Source organism: Orycteropus afer, unplaced genomic scaffold (genome assembly GCF_000298275.1).
Source record: "Orycteropus afer afer isolate SDZICR_OR568_19922 unplaced genomic scaffold, OryAfe1.0 scaffold00637, whole genome shotgun sequence".
Classification (NCBI taxonomy): Eukaryota; Metazoa; Chordata; class Mammalia; order Tubulidentata; family Orycteropodidae; genus Orycteropus; species Orycteropus afer.
This window is the reverse complement of record NW_006922224.1, coordinates 1,309,749-1,333,788: the sequence shown is the minus strand read 5'-3', so window position 1 is coordinate 1,333,788 and position 24,040 is coordinate 1,309,749. Positions and strand designations below refer to the sequence as shown.

General features: G+C 42.7%; 1 protein-coding gene across 1 annotated transcript in view; it reads right to left on the bottom strand.

Annotated features, from left to right (window-relative positions):
- Positions 1-24,040, bottom strand: part of LOC103210666 (dedicator of cytokinesis protein 8) — a 249,080-nt gene that overhangs the window by 17,859 nt on the left and 207,181 nt on the right. The window contains exons 37-42 of the mRNA XM_007956577.1: positions 18,047-18,147; positions 16,681-16,873; positions 7,837-7,980; positions 5,842-5,973; positions 4,168-4,302; positions 736-825 (exon numbers count right to left, since the gene is read on the bottom strand). Coding sequence (XP_007954768.1) covers positions 736-825; positions 4,168-4,302; positions 5,842-5,973; positions 7,837-7,980; positions 16,681-16,873; positions 18,047-18,147 — 795 coding nt within the window. The remainder of the gene's footprint in view (positions 1-735; positions 826-4,167; positions 4,303-5,841; positions 5,974-7,836; positions 7,981-16,680; positions 16,874-18,046; positions 18,148-24,040) is intronic.

Below are 24,040 nucleotides of genomic sequence, written 5' to 3'. Positions count from 1 at the left end.
TTTGTGACTCTGGTTATATTCCCCACAGTGTAACAGCTCTCCTTCCACTTCCTCCCTGTGGTTTCCCTTTCCCTGTGTCCTTCTTGCCTATACATCCCTACCTACTTCTCTCCCTGTGCAAATGTTGCCCTTATGATCTCCCATAGTTGATTGTTCCAAGAAGTGCATCTCCCTGGTGTAGGTGTTCAGATCACAGGCCTTTCTATTGTTTGGCTGAGAGCTGAGCCATGGGAATAAGCTCAATCCCAGGCCGGAAGGGTGACTTGGGGTCATAGTCTCGGGTGTACAGTCTGCTTTAAATGGAGAGTTTAATGTCCTGATGGAAAGGCATAGAAGGTTGTGAGGAGGACAATCTGGGTTTGGAGATGACAGAGCTGTTTGAGTACTGGCTCTGCTACCTGCATGAGCTTGGAAAGTCACCTTAACTTACAGACTGTCTCACCTGCAAAATGGGAACAAGGAAACCTACTTTAGGGGGATGCTGGAGGATGAAATGAAAGGATACACACAGGGCCAGCCTCACAGCCAGTATACAATAAGCAGTACCTAGATGATCCTGCCTTTGAGAATGGTTTCTTTAAGCTCTAACCAAATAGTAGGTGAGGCCTGAACAAGACTGTCTGGCTGCATTTAAGTGACTCAGAGAGCCCAGCTAGAAGAGGTCATTTTATGTTCTTAGGGCAAAATAAGGGGACTCAAAGCCTGATGATCATTTTGTGCAAATTGTCTCCATACCTTGTTAGGATCCAACTTGGTTTTGTCCACTGGTGTCGAGTCTTTGATCACTTCCACAAATTCTGCACCAAAACACTGCCCATAGAATGCCTAGGTAAGAGAAGCCAACAGTTCATAAAGGTCATTTTAATGCAATAAACTTCTTTGTCTTCTCAGAAGTTGAATCTGTTTGTAATGAGTGTAAGATAGCATTTGCTCGTTGATCACTGAAAGTCTTCCTGAGCTAATGAGAAAATTTAGCATTTCCTGAGACAAAAATAAAAATGTAATAAGGAAGTTCAGCAGTGCATCCTACAATACATAAGCTTGGCCTTGACTTCAACCAATGTCATATTTTTAACCAACGTCATATTTTCTAAGGCAGTTCTTCTTAGATGGCACTATTTACTTCTCATTATTTGTACTGAAGGAGCTCTGGTGGCAAAATGCCTAAGGCACTTGACTGTTAACCAGAATGCTGGAAGCTCAAACCCACCAGCCACTCCTCGGAAGGAAGGTTGGGCAATCTACTTCCATAGTGATACTGCCTCGGAAACCCAAGGAGGGGTCGCTATGAGTTGGATTCGACTCCAAGGCAGTGAGTTTATTTGTGCTGACATTGCTGATGACAGATGCATCCTGGCTTGAAAGCAAAGAATACCAGAAAGATGTTTACTTGTGTTTTATTGACTACGCAAAAGCATTAGATTGTGTGGATCATAACAAATTATGGATAACATTGAGAAGAATGGGAATTCCAGAACACTTAATTGTGCTCATGAGGAACCTGTACACAGACGAGGAGGCTTTCGTTTGAACAGAACAAGGGGATACTGCATGGTTTAAAATCAGGAAGGCAGTGCGTCAGGGTTGTATCTTTTCATCAAACTTGTTCAATCTGTATGCTGAGCAAATAATCCGAGAAGCTGGACTATATGAAGAACATAGCATTAGGATTGGAGAAAGACTCATTAACAACCTATAATACACAGATGATACAACTTTGCTTGCTGAAAGTGAGGATGGCTTGAAGCACTTACTGATGAAAATGAAAGATTGCAGTCTGCAGTATGGATTACACCTCAGTATAAAGAAAACAAAAGTCCTGACAACTGGACCAATAAGCAGCATCATGATAAATGGAGAAAAGATTAAAGTTGTCAAAGATTTCACATCACTTGGTTCTACAATCAACACCAATGGATGCAGCAGTCAAGACAAGACATCAGAAGACATATTGCATTGGGCAAATCTGCTTCAAAAGGCTTCTTTCAAGTGCTGGAGAGCAAAGATGTCTCCTTAAAGAATAAAGTGTGGCCAACCCAAGCCATGGTATTTTCAATTGCCTCATATGCATGTGAGAGCTGGACAATGAATAAGGAAGACAGAAGAAGAGTTGATGCTTTTGAGTTGTGGTGTTAGTGAAGAATATTGAAAATACTATGGACTGTCAGAATGAAGAAATCTGTCCTGGAGGAAGTGAAGCCAGAATGCTCCTTGGAAACAAGAATGGCCAGACTTCATCTCACCTACTTTGGTCATGTCAGAAGGGACTATTCCCTGGAGAAGCATGCTTGGTAAAGTGGAGGGTCAACAAAAAAGAGGAAGGACTTCAATGAAATGGATTGACACAGTGGCTGCAATGATGGGCTCAGGTAAAGCAAGGATAATGAGGCTGGCTCAGGACCAGGCAGTGTTTTGTTCTGTTGTGCATAGGTTTGCTATGAGTTGGAGGCAACTTGACAGCACCTAATAGCAACATTTGAATGGTGGAAACTTGGAAGTCACCAGATTTCCCACAATATGGCAAACCACAGTGCACAAGAAGACAAAATACATGCCTCTAGTCCTAAGTAAGGAGTAGTTGGGTGGTGCAAATGGTAATGCACTTGGCTGCTAAACAAAAGTGTGAAGGTTTGAGTCTACCCAGAAGTGCCTTGAAAGAAAGTTCTGGCAATCTCCTTCCAAAAAATCAGCCATTGAAAACCTGTGGCGCACAGTTCTGCTCTGACCCACAGGGGTTCTCCACGAGTTAGAAGTGACTTGAGGACAACTATTTTATTATTATTGTTATTGTTGTTTATTTTAGTTTTTGTTGTTTTTAAGACTCAAAGGAACCATGGCCCAGGGAAGTTGGGAAACTTGCTCAGAGTTACTCAGCTCATAAGTAGGAGAACTAGGAACAGATCCCAACCATTTGGTTCTCTGTCTAATACTGTTTTCCCACTAACCAGTTGCTGTTCAGTCAACTCCAACTCAAAGCAATCTTAAATGTGTCTGAGTAGACCTGTGCTCCACAGAGTTTTCAATGGCTGATTTTTCAGAAGCAGATTACCAGGCCTTTCTTCCAAGGTGACTCCGTGTAGACTCAAACCTCTAACCTTTCGGTTAGAACTAAGTTCATCCATTCACCATTTGTACCACCCAGGGATTCCTTTTTGAGTCAAGTAAGCATAAAATTTCCTTGTCTTATCTGGCATGGATGGATACTGTTGTGAATATTAAGCATTGAAAGTGTTTTAAGTTTTAGAGCCATGAAAGAGAATAAATTTAAAGCAATAGCAAAAGAGCATGAAGTGTCAGCTTAGGGGACTACAGTGACCCAGCCTGAGTGGGCTTTGTTTGGCTTTCTTCCTGAGTTCTTAGTGCCTGGCCCTTTCAACTTCGATCTTACTTCTGACTCCTCTTCATGCTGTTTCTCTTTTTTCTCATCCTTACCATCCTTTCTTCAAAAATGTGTTGCTCTATTCTGGGATATTAGAGATCTAATGTAAATGATAGGTTGGAGTTAGGGTCACTGGCCCTGATGCTCCAAATAGGAGCCTCCTTGAATCAGCAGGAAGAGCAACCCTATACACAACAGAACGAAACACTGCCTGGTCCTGATGAAGCAAATAAGAAAACCTCTCCTTAGCTATGTAAAATGTCCACTGGGTTACCAAGTACAGAATTTATACTAAGCATTTAGCTGCCCCAGAGCCCTATACACTACTGTTGAGCATCTCTTTGGTGTCAGAAGTGGGATCTGTCCCACAGTGACAAGAAACCAATGGCTGAAGCATTTAGTAGGGGTCATTTGGTAATTCAGCCAGATTCCTTTAAAATCAAGATGATAACCTGAAAGTCGCAAGCTTTATTACTAAGATTTGGACAGGGTTATAAGAAAGCATAAGACATGGATGGAATTTTGCAAAACGAGTCTGGAAAATAAATGCTCACACTATAAATTCACCAACATTGAAAAGAAGACACAGGATCTTAGAGGAAAGCTGTCCAAATCTTGCTTTACCACATGACCTCAACTAATACCTTCATGTTATAAATGCAGTGTGAAAAAAGTTCATATAGATCAGTGATGAACCATTACCTGCATTTTGTAACACAACCTCTAAGGAGCCACTCCATCTTGTTTATTGTAAAATATGCATTGTCAAGCACACACACTTTGCTTACCTCTAGTCTATGAGAGATCTCAGGAAGCTTGGTAATTGCAGGCTCTTTGTACACAAATTCCTGCTCATCCAAATCCCCAAATTTGGATCCATAGAAACCAACTCGGAAGTAGGTTCCAAACATTCTCTTATGCCCCTGATGAAGCAAATAAGAAAACCTCTCCTTAGCCATGTAATGTCCATTGGGTTACCAAGTGCAGGAGTAATGCTAAGCATTTTATTCCTATGTTAATATAAACAAAAATCTTTCCTTTAAAAAGAGTGTAATGTGTATAGAATCAACTTGGGGAATAGTAAGTAGAGTAATCCCATGAACGATATCTAGAACTTCTAAGTGACTTTAAAGCAATTCCCATGTGCAGTGAATTGCCTGATGTGGCCCTTCTAGCCATTGTCCTTCATTTGGTGATGTATTGTAAATCCTATGACCTATGCCTGTTTAGGGTGGTGTGGTAGTTAAGGTCAGGTGTCAACTTGGCTGGGCAGCTAGTAGCAGTCATTCCCTATAATGACTGGCAATTGGCTCTGTGGTGGAATTTGCCATGAGCAACTGAGTAGCTCCTGATTGTTAAACCAACCACTTGGGTTATTTCTGTTGGAGCAGCACAGGTGGGACATAGCTTGAGTCCTGCCTTGCTAGAGGGTATAACTCAAATCATCACCCTTAGCTTCCTTGAGGTTATACATATGAATCTTCTGGGAAGGTTGACCCTCCTCTTGCTCTGGTTCTGCATTTTGGCTCATCATTATCTCTCCCCTGGATTTGAGACAGCAGCCGTCATCCGATCTGCTGATTGAGGTTCATCAAACGCCAAGAACTGGGAGAATCCTCCAGACCTACTTACAGACCTGGGACTTGCCAGCCTGCCAGCTTCCCAGCCTCTACCACCACTATGTGAGATGATCCCCTGGGTGTCTGTGAGTTCTGTGAGGCATTACAGAGAAATACAGAACCCCAAGATGGGGAAGATTACTGAGAGGAGGAGGAAGAGTTAATGTCTGAAATGATGGAATGGTATGGTAGTTTGGACATTTGGGACATCTTTAACCTCTGCCTCATGGGGACTGGCCTTGTGCTGATCTTTCTAAGAGAAATGTTCAAGCACCACATTTCCTGGTTATGATTCAGACTTTCTTCATACACACCCTGACTTCTGATCCCGTCTACTCCCAGCCCTTCTCTGGTAGCTGATAGCTACTGTAATGACATTATTGTTATGAACTGTTGTCAAGTTGGCCCCTAACTCATGGTGACCCCACACACAATGGAACAAAACACAGCCCAGTCCTGTAGCATTTGCATGACTGGTTGTGGATCAGACTGTTGTGATCCACAGGGTATCCATGGGCTAATTTTCAGAAGCAGATCACAAGGCCTTTCTTCCTACTCTCTCTTCATCTGGAACCTCCACTGAAACACGGTCAGCATCACAGCATCACCAAACCTCCACTGACAGGCAGGTGGTGGCTGCACATGAGGGGCACTGGCTGGGAATCAAACCAGGGGTCTTCTGTATGGAAGGCAAGAATTCTACCACTGGCCCACCACTGCCCTGCTAATGTACAGATGTGCTCAAGATAAATTGTTTGCTAGAGAGGAAGGGGGGTACGCATCTTCAGAACAGGGTTGTCTGTTGCCAGGTTCCAGGAAGTGCTGGTGAGGATTGGTACCTACCTTGTTTATGATGCTGTCAAAGGCCTTCTGCAGCTTGTTGTGAGTGGAGGTCAGCTTCCGGAAGTCTCTGTGTGCTTCCAGGATGGGGATGACCAGCTTGTACACCTCATTAACTGTTTCATACAAGCCCCCCTTGCCGAAACAGAAAGAAGGTCGACAGAATTCAGTGCACTGGAAACTTAAGAACCTGCAGAGTTCATTGTCCACACAATATACTTGGGAATGGATGTACTGTCCACACCACTTGTTTTACAGGCAGGTGTGAGGTCTGAACCTACTCCTGTCATTGAGACGGCCTTAGGTCAGACTACAGGAAACTCAAATGGCCCTGCACCATGTTGTGCACAGGGGAAGGGTTTTCAAGCAGAAAAAAACAAAACAAAAGCAGGAGAGGGAGGCGCAGCAGGACTGAACTGATTCAGAAAGGCAATCTTAGAGCATTTTAATTTCACCAGGAACTGCCATAGCCAGGTGCTTAGTGTTTGCCTAGAATGAGTCAGGAGGGTTCCAAGGAGCTCACTTTCCTGAACTTCTTGAAGTTCAGGCAAAACAAGAGTATCCTGGACTTTTCTGACTCTACAAAGGAAAAGTAGGGAGGGAGAGAGAGAAAGAGAGAAGGAGCGGGGAGAGAGAGGGAGAGAGATGATAGCTAAAACAGTAAATGGAATACACAGAAGTTATAGGGAACAAACAGGAGAGACAGAAAAGAAAGAATAATATAAGAATGAAAATGAAATCAGATCAGCTCAGTGTCCTTAAGTATTAAATATTGCTGTGGGTGTTGGGTGTCTTTGAGTTGATTCTCACTCACAGACTCTATGTGACAGAGTGATACTGCCCTAGGATGGTTTCCTAGGCTGTCATCCTTGTTATGGGAACAGATCATCAGGTCTTTTCTCCCATGAAACGGTTGGTGGGTTCAAACTGCCAATCTTTTGGTTAGCAGCCAACTGCTTAACCACTGCACCACCAGGGCTCTATATTAAATATTAACTTGGTTTAAAATCTAGGGGCAGTGGGGATTATTAAAATGAAAAAGAGCAAGAGACTCTCTCCACTGCCCTGAATCTCAATGCCATAAACTCTCTTGTTAGGAGTGTTTACACCCAGAACGAGGATAACGAGCTGGGGGTCTCAGTGACTCTCCACATTTCTCTGAGCTGGTCCTGGGTTGTAACAATCCTAAGACAGACATTGTCTATGTATGCCTTCCCCCTGGCCCCAGTGGCTCCTCTCCACGTTTTCTCAATGGGAGAAAGTAGATAACAGAGCAAACATGCCTTGTCATTTATTGTGTAACCCTGGGCATGCCACTTCACCTCTCTGTGGCTTTGTTTCCACCCTTATTGAATGAAAATCATACTGTAAAACTGCTGCCCAGCGTGCAGCGAAAACTAGAAGTTACACTGATGAAAAGCCATCTCCCTCGCTCCCTCAGTGAGATGGTGTAATTTAGGTACATCAAAGTCCTCCCAGCCAGGCCTTGCCTTGCACACCTGGCCCTGGAGGTGCCTGCTGGGCCCTGGCAGTGACATCATGAAGTGCTGCTGACTTGGCCGTTAAGATCACAGAAACCAGAGTTTCTGGTGCGTGAGGTCACATCCCGGGATGGCACTTTGTACACTGTTATGGATACGATTCTGTTCTCAAAAAAATACCTGTTGAAATTCTTACCCTGCACTTATAAATATGGCCCAGGTTGGAAATAGGGGCTTTCTTTTGTTATGCTAATGAGGCCATACCAGAGTAGGGGGATCCTGAACCTCATCCCTTCTGAGTTACAGAAGAAGAGAACAGACAGGGAGACCCACAGGGGAACACACACATTGAGGAATGCCAAGGAACTGTGGGGCTATGACAAGGAAGGACCTGCCTGAGCTGATGTCCTGAATGTGGAAGTCCAGCTTCCAGAACCATGAGACAATGCATTTCTGGTCTTGAAGTCACCCAATTATGGTGTAATAGTAGCCCCAGGAGACCAAGGTGGGCACTGACCGTGCTGAAGAGCTCGGCGGCCTGCTCCAGAAGGCCCACCAGGCCGCTCTCTGTGAAGTACCGGCCCGAGCACACACCATCTTCATCTGGTGACAGGGTGTCATCAGAGACTGCAGATTCCTCCAGCACGTTGGAAGAGATGTTCTGAAAGGGATCACAGGAGAACCAGGCTAAAGAGTGGAACCCAAAAAGAAGGGATGAGGAGGCTCAAAATACCTGCAGCCTGTAGTAATGCAAGATCTGTAATTCCACCCAGGAGAGGTTCTGGCCATCACACATTCTGAAAGGACACACTGAGCAACTGGTCTTCAAAACTCAGTTTTCTTTTCTAATAATTACACTTTCCCTGTTGCTGCTGCTATTGTTGTGTCCCCAATGCATGGTGACCCCATGCACAACAGGATTGGACATTGTGGTCCATAGGCTTCTCATTCACTGAATTTCAGGAGTAGGTTGCCAGGTTTTTCTTCCTAGTCTGTCTTAGTCCGGAAGCTCCACTGAAACCTGTTTGGCATCACAACATGTAACCCTCCACTGACAGACAGGTGGTAAATGAGGTCCATGGGCCGGGAATTGAACCCGGTTGGGCAATCTACTTCTGTAGTGATACCGCTTCAGAAACCCAAGGAGGGGTCGCTATGAGTTGGGTCTGACTCAATGGCACATGACAACAACAACTCCTGCATGGAAAGTAAGAATTCTACTACTAAGCCACCACTGCCCCCTACCTTTTCCCAAGGACCTTTAGGACCATTAGGACATCTACCAAAATATAACATCAGTTGATGTACTTGTGTTAATCTACCTGACAAGGCATACAGTTCTTTTACAGAGATACAGCATTTACTGACGTCTTGCCTCAAACAATCTGTTCCTTTCCACACACAGTACACCTTTATATAAACTAAAGAGGGTAGAACTCTAGCAGGAAATCCAAAGACCAGGGACAGGACCAAGTGGAAGGAAGTGAAATGCCCAGGGTGCAAAATTTAAGGAGGCACTCCCTTTCAGGGTAGCATCTGTGCCAACCCTGTGCTTGCTCAACACTGAGACTCAGCACCTCCTTAAATTTTGCACCCTGAGTGCTCTACTTGCCCCCACTTCCCTACTTTTCTTGGCCCTGGCAGTGATTCCCATACTCTTCATAGGTCAGGAGCCATTTTCTTCCACCTAGCTCTCAGCCGTGGAAGAAATGCAGGTGGATCATGGAATGGAGAAAGAGCCTTTAGTGATGGTTAATGCTATGTGTCAACTTGGCTTGGGTATGTTCTCAGTGGTTTGGCAGTCACTATGTAATCATGAGGTCACATCCCGGGATGTGCGTGAGGTCACATCCCGGGATGGCACTTTGTACACTGTTATGGATACGATTCTGTTCTCAAAAAAATACCTGTTGAAATTCTTACCCTGCACTTATAAATATGGCCCAGGTTGGAAATAGGGGCTTTCTTTTGTTATGCTAATGAGGCCATACCAGAGTAGGGGGATCCTGAACCTCATCCCTTCTGAGTTACAGAAGAAGAGAACAGACAGGGAGACCCACAGGGGAACACACACATTGAGGAATGCCAAGGAACTGTGGGGCTATGACAAGGAAGGACCTGCCTGAGCTGATGTCCTGAATGTGGAAGTCCAGTCATTTTGTTATGGGATGTGAGCAGACAATCAGTTGAAAGAGGAGTTTCCTTGGGGGTGTGGCCTGTTCTTAGTATGTAAGTGGATATTCTGGCCAAGCTCATGTTTATTCTTCCTCTCTCTCCCTTTACCTTGCCCTCTTCTCATCATCTGAACTCTAGTTCCTGGGACATAAGCCTGCAGAAGTCTCTGGCCAGATACTGGATTTGTTAGCCCTCACAATCTGGGAGCCAGCAGAGGTCTCCAGCCTGCTGCTCTCTCTCTTTCTCACTCACTCTCTCAACATATACATCTCACTGGTTTTGCTCTTCCTGAGACCCCACACTAAGACATCATCTGAGCTTGTTGTGTTGTTGTTGTTGTGTGCTGTCAAGTCAGCCCCGACTCACAGCAACACCTTGGGTTTCCGAGGCAGTATCACTACAGAAGTAGGGTTGCCCAACCCTCCTTCCAAGGAGTGGCTGGTAGGTTTGAACCGTAAGCCTTCTGGTGAGCAGTCAAGTGCCTTAGGCACTATGCTACCAGAGCTCCCTCATCTGAGCTTAGGGATCACAAACAAGTAGTGCACACGTCACCCTGTTCCTGTGCTCATGGCAGACATAAGTAATGAACTAGAGCACTCTTTCCCATAGAGTTTGGATGTGGCATCAAAGTTCTTTCAGCACAGAGTTGGCTTGTTAAGATAAAACCTCCTGGCCTAGCTCACAAGATCAAGTGACTCAACTTTAACCATCAATGAGGAGACAACTGAGAATGGCTGTACAATTTGAAGAATGTAATAAATGTACACACAGAAACTGTTGAACTGGTATATGTTTTGCTGTGTATATTTCCAACAACAATAAAAAAGAAGCTCCTGAAGAAAGCAACAAGGAGGCAGCTGTCTCTACCCTGTCCTTTCACATCTGATAGTGAAACACAGTTGTAGGAATCCAGGGGATTCTCAGAATCTTTTGCCACCAGTCTTTTTTCCAAACCTGGCTTCTCTATGCTGATGCTTCTGAATTGGACATAACAGAAGATCCAAAAGATTCAGCTGAAAAGAATCTAATAGCCAGGAAACCAATACTACCAGAATTGTATGCAATTTTCCACATGTAGAGGAACAGACTTGAATTTTGTAGCCCTTTTAGCTGTAGTCAGAGAGAACACATTTTGGGAAGACTATCCTGGCTTCAGAATTCAGGAGGTAAAAGTCACAGCATCCTAGTCCACATTTGTGAAATAAGTATTACCCCCAGGGGCACAGAACTTGAGATAGCTCAGTTTCTTGGAAATCACTGGTCTCAAAGCTCTTTTCCTTGCATAGATTAATTTCTCTCCACTATCTAATTCTTTTCCAAAGGCCCAATTCTACTATAGCAGTAGAAGGTCAAAAATGCAAACAGTGTTTAAGAAAGCAACACCAAGCATCTGCTATTAATCATGCGCAGACGGTCTTCATCCTTCTAAGGTCAAGCATACCGACTTTCTTCTGGGGAACTACCCCTAACTCCATGTGTGGCCCTCACCTGGGCTCAGCCAATCAGAGCACTACATTTCCCTGGCCATTATGATTGGATCAGGGATGAGCACATGACCTAGTTAGACCCAATAAGATGCTTTGAGAATTCCTTAGCAACTGAAGGTGAGTATATCTTTTCTCCTGGACTTGGGCCAGTACAAGAGCCTGTGGATAAGGAAGCAGAAAGCAGAGGCAGGAAGTGGTGGTAGCACTGTTTGAGCCCCAGGGCCAGCCTGGCCTGAAGGGAGTGCTCTCTGCTCCCATCCACAGGTGAGTTGATAAAATAGATTTTTGGCTTAGGGCAGTCAGGTTCGGTGTTCTGTCATTTGCAACTGCACATGTGCAGACTTACTCGGCATGTCTCCTTTAAAAGAAAAGGGAATGCATGCATAGGCCTCAGCATCTTTAGGCTTCTCTTCTACATCTGAGCACACCTACCTCCCCATGTTCATGAAGCTGTCATGCTTCCCTCTTCCTTCTGGTTTCCCTTCCCCATCCTGCTGAGTTTTCTCTGATCTGCTACATTGTTGTTGTTGGCAGCTGCCAAGGGTTGGCCTTGACTCAGGATGATCCCATTCATGCACGATGTAACAAAATGCTGCCCAGTCCTGCGCCATCCTCATGATTGGTTGTGGATCAGACCATTGTGATTCAGAGGGCTTTCACTGTCTGATTCTTGGATGTAGACCACCAGGCCTTTCCTCCTAGTCTGTCTTAGTATGGAAGCTCTGCTGAAACTTGTTTAGCATCACAGCAACAGGCAAGCCTCCACTGACAAACACTTGGTGGCTGAGGATGGAATGCATTAGCCAGGAATCGAACCTAGGTCTCCCATGTGGGAGGTGAGAAATCTACCAATGAACCACCAATGCCTCATGACTCTAGACTAGGTCATATTAGAAACACTCACAGTACCCTCAAGACTATGGTCCTGAATCACCCTTCAGGCCTGGAATTGGACTCAATCCGTGGCTTAACTCTCAGCCAAACAACAGACAGGCCTATGCACTCCCTGGAACAGTCAACCTTGGGAGATCAGAAGGGCAGTATTTGCACAGAAGAAAGCCAGGCAGACAGGAATGCATAGTTAGAAGGACACTGGGAAAGGGTAACTAACCACAGGCAGGAGGTAGGAGGAAAGCTGTTACATTGTTTGCAAAACAAAATGTGTATGAACTGTTCAATGTAAAACGAATTTGTTTTGTAAAATTGGACCCAAATCACAGTAAAAAGTTAGAAAGAAAGAAAGATGCTCATAGCATCTTATGCTTCTTTTAAACATTGTTTATCATAATTGTAACTGAATAAGAATGGGCTAGTTGATTATATGATGTCTCTTTCAATGGCTAGAAATTAAAATCAATGGGGCAGAATAAGTGCTCAGTAGACATTATCTAAAATAATGAATGAATGGGTAGAGATATAAGAAGATAGAGCCATATGCCCCATGCAGGGGCAATGTGAAGTCTTCCTGTTAGCTCTGGAATATCCATTCTATCTCATGTTAGTACGTCTTGTCATAAGCAAATCAACTGACTGCTAGACAAACTTAACATAGTAAGGCTTACTAAACCCAGAAATAAATTACAACATGTAACTAACATTTAAATAATTAAAATATATTCATTGGGTCTGTCAACAGAGATATCAAATATGGCACATATATATAGTGGAATATTACTCAGCCATAAAGAGGAATGAAGCCCTGGTACATGCTACAACATGGATGAACCTGGAAAACATCACGCTGAGTGAACTAAGTCAATCACAAAAGGACAAATGTATGATTTCACTTATATGAAATATCTAGAATAGGAGAGTATATACAGACCTAAGTAGATAGTGATCTCCCTCTAGGGAGGGAGGCAGAAAAGGGACCCCATTGTTTAGGGGTCACTGGGCTTCTGTTAGGGGTGAGGCACAAACTGGGAAATGGATAACGGTGATGGCTGCTCCACACGAACACAAGTCAGTCATTGACTTGTACACGTAAAGGATGGTGAGATGGCAAATGTGCTTTTATGTATTTATATATTTACTACAACAAAATTAAAATACATAAAAGCACGTTGAGTTGGGTATGAGGCATAAAAAATAATAAGAAATCTTTCAGTTGTTGAAACAAAAAAAGGACACAATCCAACCTTAAGTGATAAACTGAAAGATTACCTGGGGATTAAAATAGTAGTGGGAGCTCTGGTAGCATAGTGCCTAAGGCACTTGACTGCTAACCAGAAGGCTGCCAGTTCAAACCCACCAGCCATTCCATGGAAGGAAGGTTGGGCAATCTACTTCCATAGTGATACTGCCCCAGAAACCCAAGGAGGGGTCGCTATGAGTCAGATTTCACTCGACGACAGTTTTGAGTTTAAAAGAGTTTTTATTGTTAATGTGCCATCAAGTTTTGAACCATCAGCCTTCTGGTTAGCAGTCAAGTGCCTTAGGCATTACGCTACCAGAGCTCCTTTAAAAGAGTAGTATTACACCATTTATTCTTGATAATACTCATGGCCAAAGTTAAAAAAAAAAAAGGAGGAGACAAATCTAAAATAGTTTTTATAATTTTCTCATTCACTTTTATGCAATTTAAAAATCCGATGTAATATTTTTTATGCTTTTGGATGAGAATTTAACTATTGGCTTTAGAGGAGCATATAACAAGGCTTCCTGATTGAGAATAAATTGATTTGCTGGGAATGGAGTCATGGAACACATGTTTTTGTTAGTGGAGACCATAGGAAAGAGGAGTCAGTCAGAAGCAACAGTACCCGGCTTGGCAGATGTACAGGTCGTAGGAAACCAGGAAGTCTGCTCTACCAGCAGTATTTTGGTGACTTATCCTCTAGGCCTGGGAAAGTGACTTGGAACTGTCTTCTTGTTCTGGTTCACACAGACAACATCACAAAATTGTGTGGGAAGGACAATAATGAAACAAAGCCTTTCATAAAATCAGTCCCGTAAATTCACACATGAATAATGCAAACAGCTGTAGATGACTTTGGGCATCTTGCCTAAAAAGAGCTTTTATTACTGGTGCTGTATTGCTCATGGTTTCAGGGATGGTCATATCCAAAGATTGCATCTTAAAAAAAAGTCCTTACACAACTGGTTTTTGTCTTGATTTTAAAGACCACATTAGACTATTCAGTACAAACTATCCAACTGGCTACCACACCAGTCGAAGCCAACTCTCAGGTCTAGCAGACAAGTTCCTTGCCAATTATGGGTCATTTTCAGCCTTTCTCATTTTCCATCCCAGGTTCATTTGGTTCATTCTTGATTTTGATTAAAGAGTTAGGGAGTGGAACTAAGGAATAGGCCATAAGGATAAACATTTCTCCAGTGTTTGGAAAAACTTTTATGGTGGTCAGTCTACTGTGCCAATCACAAGTCTCTGAGACCAAAGAAAGAGTTTAAAAGACCTGAGAAAACTGCTTCTTCTCTCAGTTTCTTCATCTGTGGGATGGCCGTGCTATTATCTTATGTATCAGTCGGCTTCACAGATTTTAGAGCAGGGTCAAATGAAATACTGGGTGTCAACGTGTTTCGGAGTGTCTAACTGCCTACAGACTCTATGTATCATTAGGACTATATATGGTAAATACTGGGAGTTCTGGTGGCATAGTGCCTAAGGTATTTGCTAACCAGAAGGCTGGTGGTTCAAACTCACCAGCCACTCCTCAGAAGGAAGATTGGGCAATCTACTTCCATAGAGATACCGCCTCAGAAAGAATCCAAGGAGGGGTCGCCATGAGTTGGATCTAACTCAATGGCAGTGAGTTTGGGGTTTTTTTCTTGGCGGGGGGGGGTATGGTAAACATTATTGTTATTATAGTATTATCACTTACTAGCTCTGGTAGCTTAGTGCCTAAGGAGGCACTTGACTGTTAACCAGAAGGCTGGCAGTTCAAACCCACCAGCCAGTCCTTGGAAGGAAGGTTGGGCAATCTACTTCCATAATGATACTGCCTCGGAAACCCAAGGAGGGTTCGCTATGAGTCAGGTCCAACTCAATGGCACATAATAACAACAACAACAGAGCTCTGATATCGTAGTGCCTAAGGCACTTGACTGCTAACCAGAAGGCTGGCGGTTCAAACCTACCAGCCACTCCTTGGAAGGAAGGTTGGGCAATCTACTTCCACAGTGATATCGTCTTAGAAACTCAAGGATGGGTTGCTATGAGTCGGGTCCAATTTGATGGCACATAACAACAACAACACCACTTATTATAATAGTAATGCTATATTATGTAATAATATTATAATGTAGGTGGTAATACTGTAGACATCATCATTATTATTGGAGTCTCTGGGTGGTACAAACAGTGAACATACTCGGCTGCTAACAGAAAGAATGGAGGTTCATGTCTGCCCAGAGGTGCCTCAGAAGAAATGCCTGATGATCTACTTCTGAAAAACCAGGCATTAAAAACCTTACGGACCACAGTTCTCCTCTGATACACATGGGGTCATCGTGAATCAGAGTTGATTCGATAGCAATTGACTATTATTATTATTATTATTATGTTGTTGTTGTTGTTAGGTGCCATTGAGTCAGTTCCGTCTCAGAGTGACTTCATATACAGTTGAACGAAACACTGCCTGGTCCTGTGCCATCTTCCCAAGTGTTGCAATGCTTGAGCCCATTGTTGAAGTCACTGTGTGAATCCATCCCATTAAGGGTCTTCCTCTTTTTCACTGATCATCTACATTATCATGCATGATGTCCTTTTCCAGGGACTGGTTCCTCCCAAAAACATGTCCAAAGTATAAGAGGCAAACTCTTGCCATCTTTGTTTCTAAGGAGTATTCCGGCTAGACTTCTTCCAAAACAAATGTATTTGTTTTTCTGGCACTCCATGGTATTTTCAGTATTCTTCACCAACAAAATTCAAAGGCATCAACTCTTCTTCAGTCTTTCTTATTCATTTTCCAGCTTTCAAATGCATATGAGGCAACTGAAAGGCCACTGCTTGGTTCAGAAGCATCTTAGTCTTCAAAGTGACATCTTTGCTCTTTAACACTTTAAAGAGGTCTTTTGCAACAGATTTGCCCAGTGCAATATATCAGTTGATTTCCTGACTGTTGCTTCCATGGGTGTTGATTAAATTCAAGCAAAATGAAATCCTTGTCAACTTCAATTATTATTATACCAAAAACCAAAACCAAACCCACTGCCATCAATTAGATTCTGACTCATAGCAACCCCCATTGGGTTTCTAAAGCTGTAAATCTTTACGAAAGTAGATTGCCTCATCTTCCTCATGTGGAGCAGCTGGTGGGTTTGAGCCACCAACATTCTGGTTACCAGTCAGATGCCTTAGGGTATTATTATGTTGTTGTTGTTATGTGCCGTAGAGTCAAACCCGACTCATAGCGACCCCTCCTTGGGTTTCCGAGGCAGTGTCACTATGGAAGTAGGATGGGTATTATTATAGTAAACAAAAATAAATAAACAAATAACATGGTAAAAGGATTGGTACTATTGACGTTCGAGGCTGGATAATTCTTTGTGAGAGGGATGTCCTGTGTACTTAGGATGTTCAGCAGCATCCCTGGCCTCTACCCACTAGATGGCAGTAGCACCCTCCCCACACCCCTAGTTGTGACACCAAAAATGTCTCCAAGTGCTCCCTAGGGACTGCGAAATTGCCTCCCTTTGAGAACCACTGCTCCAAATTAAAAGCTGAGCTCACTCTGCACCTGAAAGCTGACGCTGCCCACGGGCAGGTAGCTGTGGTCCTCCAGCATGCTCAGGTACTCGGCCACCAGGGCAGCTGCATGCACCAGGCACATGGCGGCCTCCGTGTAGCACCTCCTCTTGGTGTGCTTCTCTGCCATGTTCTGCAGCCAGGTCAGCCGCAGGTCAGGAGAAGTCTGGTAGCTCTTGGCAATTCTGACGACAGAATGAGAAAGACAACCGGTCTGTGACACTATTATTCTACTGTGTGTAGCAACTTTTTCCCTTCAGTCATATCTTCTCCCCCCAAATTTTGCTACATATTTAAAACATGAGAGAAAAGGCAAATATTTATCAACCTAGCTGTTTTCATGCCATGTCTAGGTGAGCTAGAGCCAACAAAACATCATTTAGTAAAAACTTACAGCAGCCCTGGTGGTACAATGCTTAAGCACTTGGCTGCCTATCGAAAGGTAGGCAGTTCAAACCACCAAAAGCTCTGTGGGAAAAAGACTTGGTGATCTGCTCCCACAAAGATTACAGCCTAGAAAACCATATGGGGCAGTTCTACTCTGTTGCATGGGTTTGCTTTGAGTTGAAATCTACTGAATGGTACAAAACAACAACAATCAAAAAAAAAAAAAAAAACTTTATGAGAAAACACACCTGATAGGTGATGTAGATTTTAACGGATTCCTTTTTGTTCCTTTCAAAATAACAACAGAACACAAAAGTATTTCCCCTCTTACGATATGCATCAGGACCATTCTTCCTTTGTAAATAGTTTCTCCTGAACCAAGACTGCAAGGATGGATTTTAAACTACAGAGTACAACATGATTGCTAAAGTCAAACTAATAGCTGTGTTAGGATATGATTAGAACAAAAACTATCTAGGAAATAATTTACATAACAATTGATCTTTTTTTCTCTCACTCTGTGGGAGGTGGAAGATAAACCAGTTGTCAGGGAGTCGACCGACTGATGGTGGCCCAGTGTGTGTCAGAGCAGAGCTGTGCTCCACAGTGTTCAATGGCTGAATTTTTAGAAACTGACTGCCAGGCCTTTCCTCTGCGGTGCCTCTGGGTGGACTCAAACTGCCAACCTATTGGTTAGCAGTCAAACACATTCACTATTTACACCACCCAGGAATCCGAAAAGTAGAAGACACTGTTACAAAATAAGTTCCTCGCTTTGAATTAGGGGGTGGTTTCGAAAACTTATAGATGGGTCAACCCACTCTGAGTGTTTAATTTCTATTAATTTCTACTGGCTGTCATCCAAAACAGTGTATCCATATTGCCCGTGAACATCACATTAGTAAGGACTCCACAGTGACAAATCCTAGACCCTCCAGTGAGCCCCTTTTGATTTTTCCAGAAAAGCTTACCTGTACATGAGGTCCATAAGCATCTCAGGATCTTCATGAAATTCCCTCATTTTCACTGTATCATATAAAATGCTATTCAGATTGCACAGAAGCTCTTCAACCTACAAAAAGTAGAAATACCCAACGATCTTGGCTTTACAGTCCAGGTAAGGAGTTGAGATACCATTGGAAGTGCAAGGGAAGAGCAGAGATCTAAGCTGGAGGGGTGTCTAACACAGAGCCTCCTGTCCTTCATTTTGCCAGGCCACATGCTTCTGAGGCCCAGGTGTGAGTCAGCCCTTGGGATTCATGAATTAGCACTAAATCCTCATGTCTCCCTCTCCATCACATTCTGTTTTAAACTCTATTCAGTTATATGGAGACTGAACAGTCCTACACTCTACTCCGGTGTATCCGGGCTGCTTGCTCCCAAGGAGGCAGTGGAGGACCTCAGCTTGGATCCCAAGCCTCAGGAGCTTCCTGGATGTTCCCACTAAGAGTTTTGAAAACTTCTTGCTACAACTTGTTCTGAATGACAAAAGCCAGCTAAGGAGAGGCCAGGAGAGCCTGAAGCACAGAGGACGGGTAACTGGCTGGGCCTGCAGACCCTGACAAGGGCTCAGCTGCAGAATCTTCATCCTGCCCCCTTTCCTCTACCCCAACTTGCTGGGGATTCTAAGATTTCTGCCGCTAGAGTCCCTGCATTGGGGCCAGGCATTGAAGACTTCCATTAAACTGTCCGTATTTTGCTGAGCCTTGCTGGTAAATATTGCTGCATAAATGATGAGGTTAGAAAGAGCAGGGTTGAGAGGAAAGGGAAGAGAAGAGGAGAGAAAAAAGATTCTGAGGAGGAGGATGCAACACTGCAGAGGACAGGACAGGGCAGACTCTGAGCAGACAGTGCTCTTGGACCATAGCAAGGAAGAAAAATATTCATTCATTCAGTATACACTTGATTGAGAGCCTTCCATATGGCTTTTGGAAGACAGCATCATACAGATAATATGCATGATCACTCCCTTTTCCATCTGAGACCCAGGGCAACTAGGTAAAGTGGTTACAAATAAAGATACTGGAGTTATGAGCAACTAAGAAGATAAAGTATTAGATCTAGTGAAAGCAAAGAAAGAGAGCATGTTAAACAACTGGGGAAAATAGGCAAGTCAACCAAAAGAAAAAAAACAAAAACACTGCAGAACTCACAGGCGCTGCAGACACAGAAAAGCTGCACCATGAGCTTTTCTGGGGTGAGCTAGGACTTTGAGGGGGAGTGAAGATCTTACTGGGAAACAGATTGGGACTCCTCCCCCTTGACTTGGGTGGCCAGGGAGTACGGAGCAGAGTGGGACAAAGGGAGAAGTGCCCTCTGAGTAGGCAGAGCCCTGGAGCGGGTGCATGGCATCTCCTGGAAACCCTTTGTGGCTCGGATTGGATCTATGCACTGGGTTTTTGCGGCTTGTCAGTCCACCCAGGGAGGGGTAACACTCTTTCCTTTGGGACTACTCTCAGAGTTTAACGACAAATCTTTGATTGACAGCTGGATACCATTTTTAACAGAGGCCCCCAAAAGGCCCCAGGCTGCCCTGCCTGTGCCTGAATTGCTGACTGAATTATCGTGGCCCAAATGTAGAAAACTCTTTCTGCTTTTTTATGCTGAGGTTTGCTTCTGGAGGTTTTTTTAAATTTTTTTTAATTTTTCCTTTTCTCCCTGCTTCATTCAACAGGAGTTGCCTCCACTAGGCAACTGTACCTACTACACAGAACACCTCATCCAATAGATTGGTAACAGCAGTAGCTCCTGTGCCACATGATCAATGACAGAGGGTAGACAACACCTGTCCATCCTAACACCAAATCCTATTCACAACAAATAGAGATCTGCACCCACAATCCCACCATTGATTACACCAACACAGAGATAGCTGGAGAGTGACCCAGTACAGTTGAGTTAATAACCTAAGAAGTACACCTGCTACACACACCCAGATATAGTAAAACATAAAATCAGGGTGAAGCAAATCAATACATAGCTAAAAATTAAAGACAACTGCAAAATGTTTAGGAAACAACAGACAACCTCAAATCAAACAGAAAAACAGGACACAATAATAGAAACAAAAGTCCAGAGTAAAGAATTATTTATGTGTTTTAGAGGAAGAACAAGCAATAGAACCATATGAGAAGGAATTCAGAAGGTACAAATATAGGACCCTCCAAGAGCTCAAGGAAACCATAAATAGAAACAATGAGAAGACAAATAATAGCCTGGAAGAATTCAGGAAAATAATTCAAGAACAAAATAACAAGATAAATACACAATTAGAACACATAGAAAAACAGCAATTAGAAATCCAGAAGATGAACACTAAAATTATGGAGATAGCGCAGTGGAAGGATAAAAGAGTAGACTAGAACTGTCTGAAGAACACATTTATTTCTTAGCTAGAAGACATATCCCTTAATGCCAGCCTGTATGGAGAAAAATCAGAAAAAAGATTTAAAAGAAATGAAGAGAATTAAGAGTTATATGTGATGACATGAAAAGAAACAACATACACCTGATTGGAATACCAGAACAAGAGGAGATTAAAAAAAAAAAAAAAAAAAAAAAAACCTGAGAAAATTGTTGAAGACTTGCTAACAGAAAATTTTCCACATATCATGAAGGAAGAAAGGATATTCATCCAAGAAGCACAATGAACCCCATATAAGATAGATCCTAAGAGAAACTCACAAGACATATCAAAATCAAATTTTCTAAAACCAAAGACAAAGAAAGAATCTTGGGAGCAGCTCGGGAAAAACAAAATGTCACCTACAATGGACAGCCAATTAAGACTAAGCTCTGATTTCTCAGCAGAAACCATTCAGGCAAGAAGGCAGTAGGATGGCATATATGAAGTCTTGAAGGAAAGGAATCACCAACCAAGAATTGTATATCCAGCCAAACTGTCCCTCAAATATGAGGGTGAAAACAAGACATTCTCAAACAAACAAAATTAAGGGGATTTGTGAAAATCAGCTCAGCCCTACAAGAAATGTTAAAGAGACTCTTTCCAATAGAGAACCCACAACAGAGAATAACAAATTAAAATCAAGATGCTTGACACCACTACTCGGAAACCAAACCAGAAAAAGATCCTCAAAATAAGCTCATAAGAAATGTACATAGAGAAATAAGGGAGTCAATCTGCAGATGACACCAGCAACAAAGCAAATAGAGGGAATAAAACTTTTAATTACAAAACTTCCAAATGGAGATGAAGACAGGACAATGTCTTTATAGAACAGACTGTTCCAGTAAGAATTTACCTCAGGGTAACCAAAAAGATAATTAACAATCCTAAGCAAACTCAGAAAAAAAGAAAAGTATAAGAGCTTAGTAAGCACAAAACCAACAATAATGAAGAAAAGAGAAAAAACACTTGATAACAAAATGAACTCAGCACAGAAAAATAGTCGGATCAAGGAAAATTCACCAACAACACAACAAAAAACACAATAGAATGACACCAATAAATTCATACATATCACTGATTACACTCAATGTGAACAGACTAAATAAATGCATCAGTCAAGAGAAATAGAGTGACAGATTGGATTAAGAACAGAAGATCCATTGATATGTTGCCTACAAGAGAGACAAAGATAAAAATAAATTAAAAATTAAGGGGTGGAAAAAATATATTAGGGTAATGGCAACCAAAACCACAGCAGGAGTGGCAGTATTAATTTCTAATAAAGTAGACTTCAAGGTGAAAAACAACATAAGGGACAAAGAAGGAAACTATATGAGGCTAAAAGGGTCAACTGACCATGAGAACATTGGCATAATAAATATTAATACACCCAACGAAAAACTCCAAAATACATAAAGTAAATATTAACTGAATTGAAAGGAAAAACAGACAACTCTACAACAGTTTTATAAAACCAAAACTCACTGGCATCGAGTCGAACCTGACTGATCGTGACCCCTCCTTGGGTTTCCGAGGTGGTATCACTATGGAAGTAGATTGCCCAACCTTCCTTCTGAGGAGTGGCTGATGGGTTTGAACCACCAGCCTTCTGTTTAGCAGTCAAATGCCTTAGGCACTACACTACCCGAACACCTTAGAGACATGCAAATCAAAACAACAATTAGATATCATCTCACCCCAGCAATAATAGCAAAGTTCAATAAGACAGAAAATAAATGTTGACAAGGCTGTGGAGAGATTGGAACTCTCATAAACTGCTGGTGAGACTGCAAAATGGTACAACCATTGTGGAAAATTGTATGGCATTTCTTTAAAAAACTGAAAATAGAAATACTGTTTGATCCAGCAATTCCATTACTAGGAATATATCCTAAAGAGGTGAGAGACAGAACATGAACAGACATATGCACACCCATGTTCACTGCAGCACAATTCACTATAGCAATGAGATGGAAACAACCAAAATGCCCATCAACAGATTATTAGATAATAAAACTATGGTACATTCATATAACGGAATACCATGCAACATTAAAGAATAATGAAGAATACATGAATCATCTTGAAACATGGATGAATTTAGAGGACATTATGCTGAGTGAAATAAGTTAATCAGAGAAGGACAAATACTGTATGAGCCCACTATTGTGAAAAGTCAAGGAAAGTTTATTCAGGGAAGGAAACTCACTTTGTTGGTTACCAAGGATGGGAGGGAAGGGGAAAGAAAATCTCAGACTATTTGATCGTCACATGTCGATTTGGGTGAGGTGAGAAATGGTATGGAAAGAGTCTGTGACCAGCAAGGTGACAATGGGGAAAGGAAAGACACTGAAATATACACAAAAGATATGGACAACAAAGGGAAATACTATTACATACACAACACTGCAGTACGACTAGCACCAAATTCCAGGCTACGGATTAATGGGTAGAGAGGTGAGAAGAGCAGATGGGGTTGGGTGAACAGGAATACACCCTAGACTAAGGATAGATGTGGCTACAGATAATCTTACATATGCACTTGTGCTACAACATTAGCCACATACATCACAGAAGCAACAGAAGACAGGGTTGGAGTAACTTCTCAGAAACAACCAAACATCTTGTGAGAGAGAATCATCAAGCCTGGGGGTTCAGGACCACAGTCTCAGGGGACATCATGCTCAATTGGCACACATAGTTCATAAAACTTTTGTTCTACAACCTAATTTGGTGAGTAGCAAATGGGGTCTTAAAAGCCTTCGAGAGGCCATCTAAGATGCAACTATTGGTCTTCTCTTATCTGGAGCAAAGAAGAGCAAAGAAGATCAAAGTCACCTGGAAACAATCCAAAGATAAGAAGGACTACAAGGACATTAGCTTCCATGACCCAAGACCAGATGAACTAGACGGTGCCTGGCTACCGATGCCAATCACTTGGAAAAAGATCAAATCTGGAGATCCTGGATAGAGTGGGAGGAAAAATGTGGAAAAAAATTCAAAAACACAAAAATGACCAGAATTACTGGTCAGAGGGAGACTGGTGGAATCCATAAGACTATGGCCCTGGGTTACCCTTTGGGCCTAGAAATGGACTCACTTACATGGATTGGCTCTCAGCCCAACAGTAGAAAGATCTACATACAGAACACTTCCCCCAGGTTGATGCACCCACCTTATCTAGGGAGATGCATGCCTTGGATCAATCATCCATGAGACATCAGAGGGGTAGCACTCACATAGAAGGAAAGCTGGACAGATAGGAATGCACAGATGAGAAGGGCACAGGGAGGGCGTGGTCACAGGGGGAGAGGGCAGGAGAGTTTTTATGGTTGGGGACAGTAATTGGGGCTGTGAAATCAGATGTACATGAACTATCACATGTAAAACAAGCTTGTTATGTAAATTTGCACCCAAACTGCAATAAAAAAATTTTAAAAATAAAATAAAACCCTGAGGGAAAAAAGAAAAAGACTTACAGTCTTGGAAACCCTATGGGGGTTGCTATGAGCCAGAATTAACTTGCCAGCAGTGGGTTTGGATTTTTTTTTTTTTT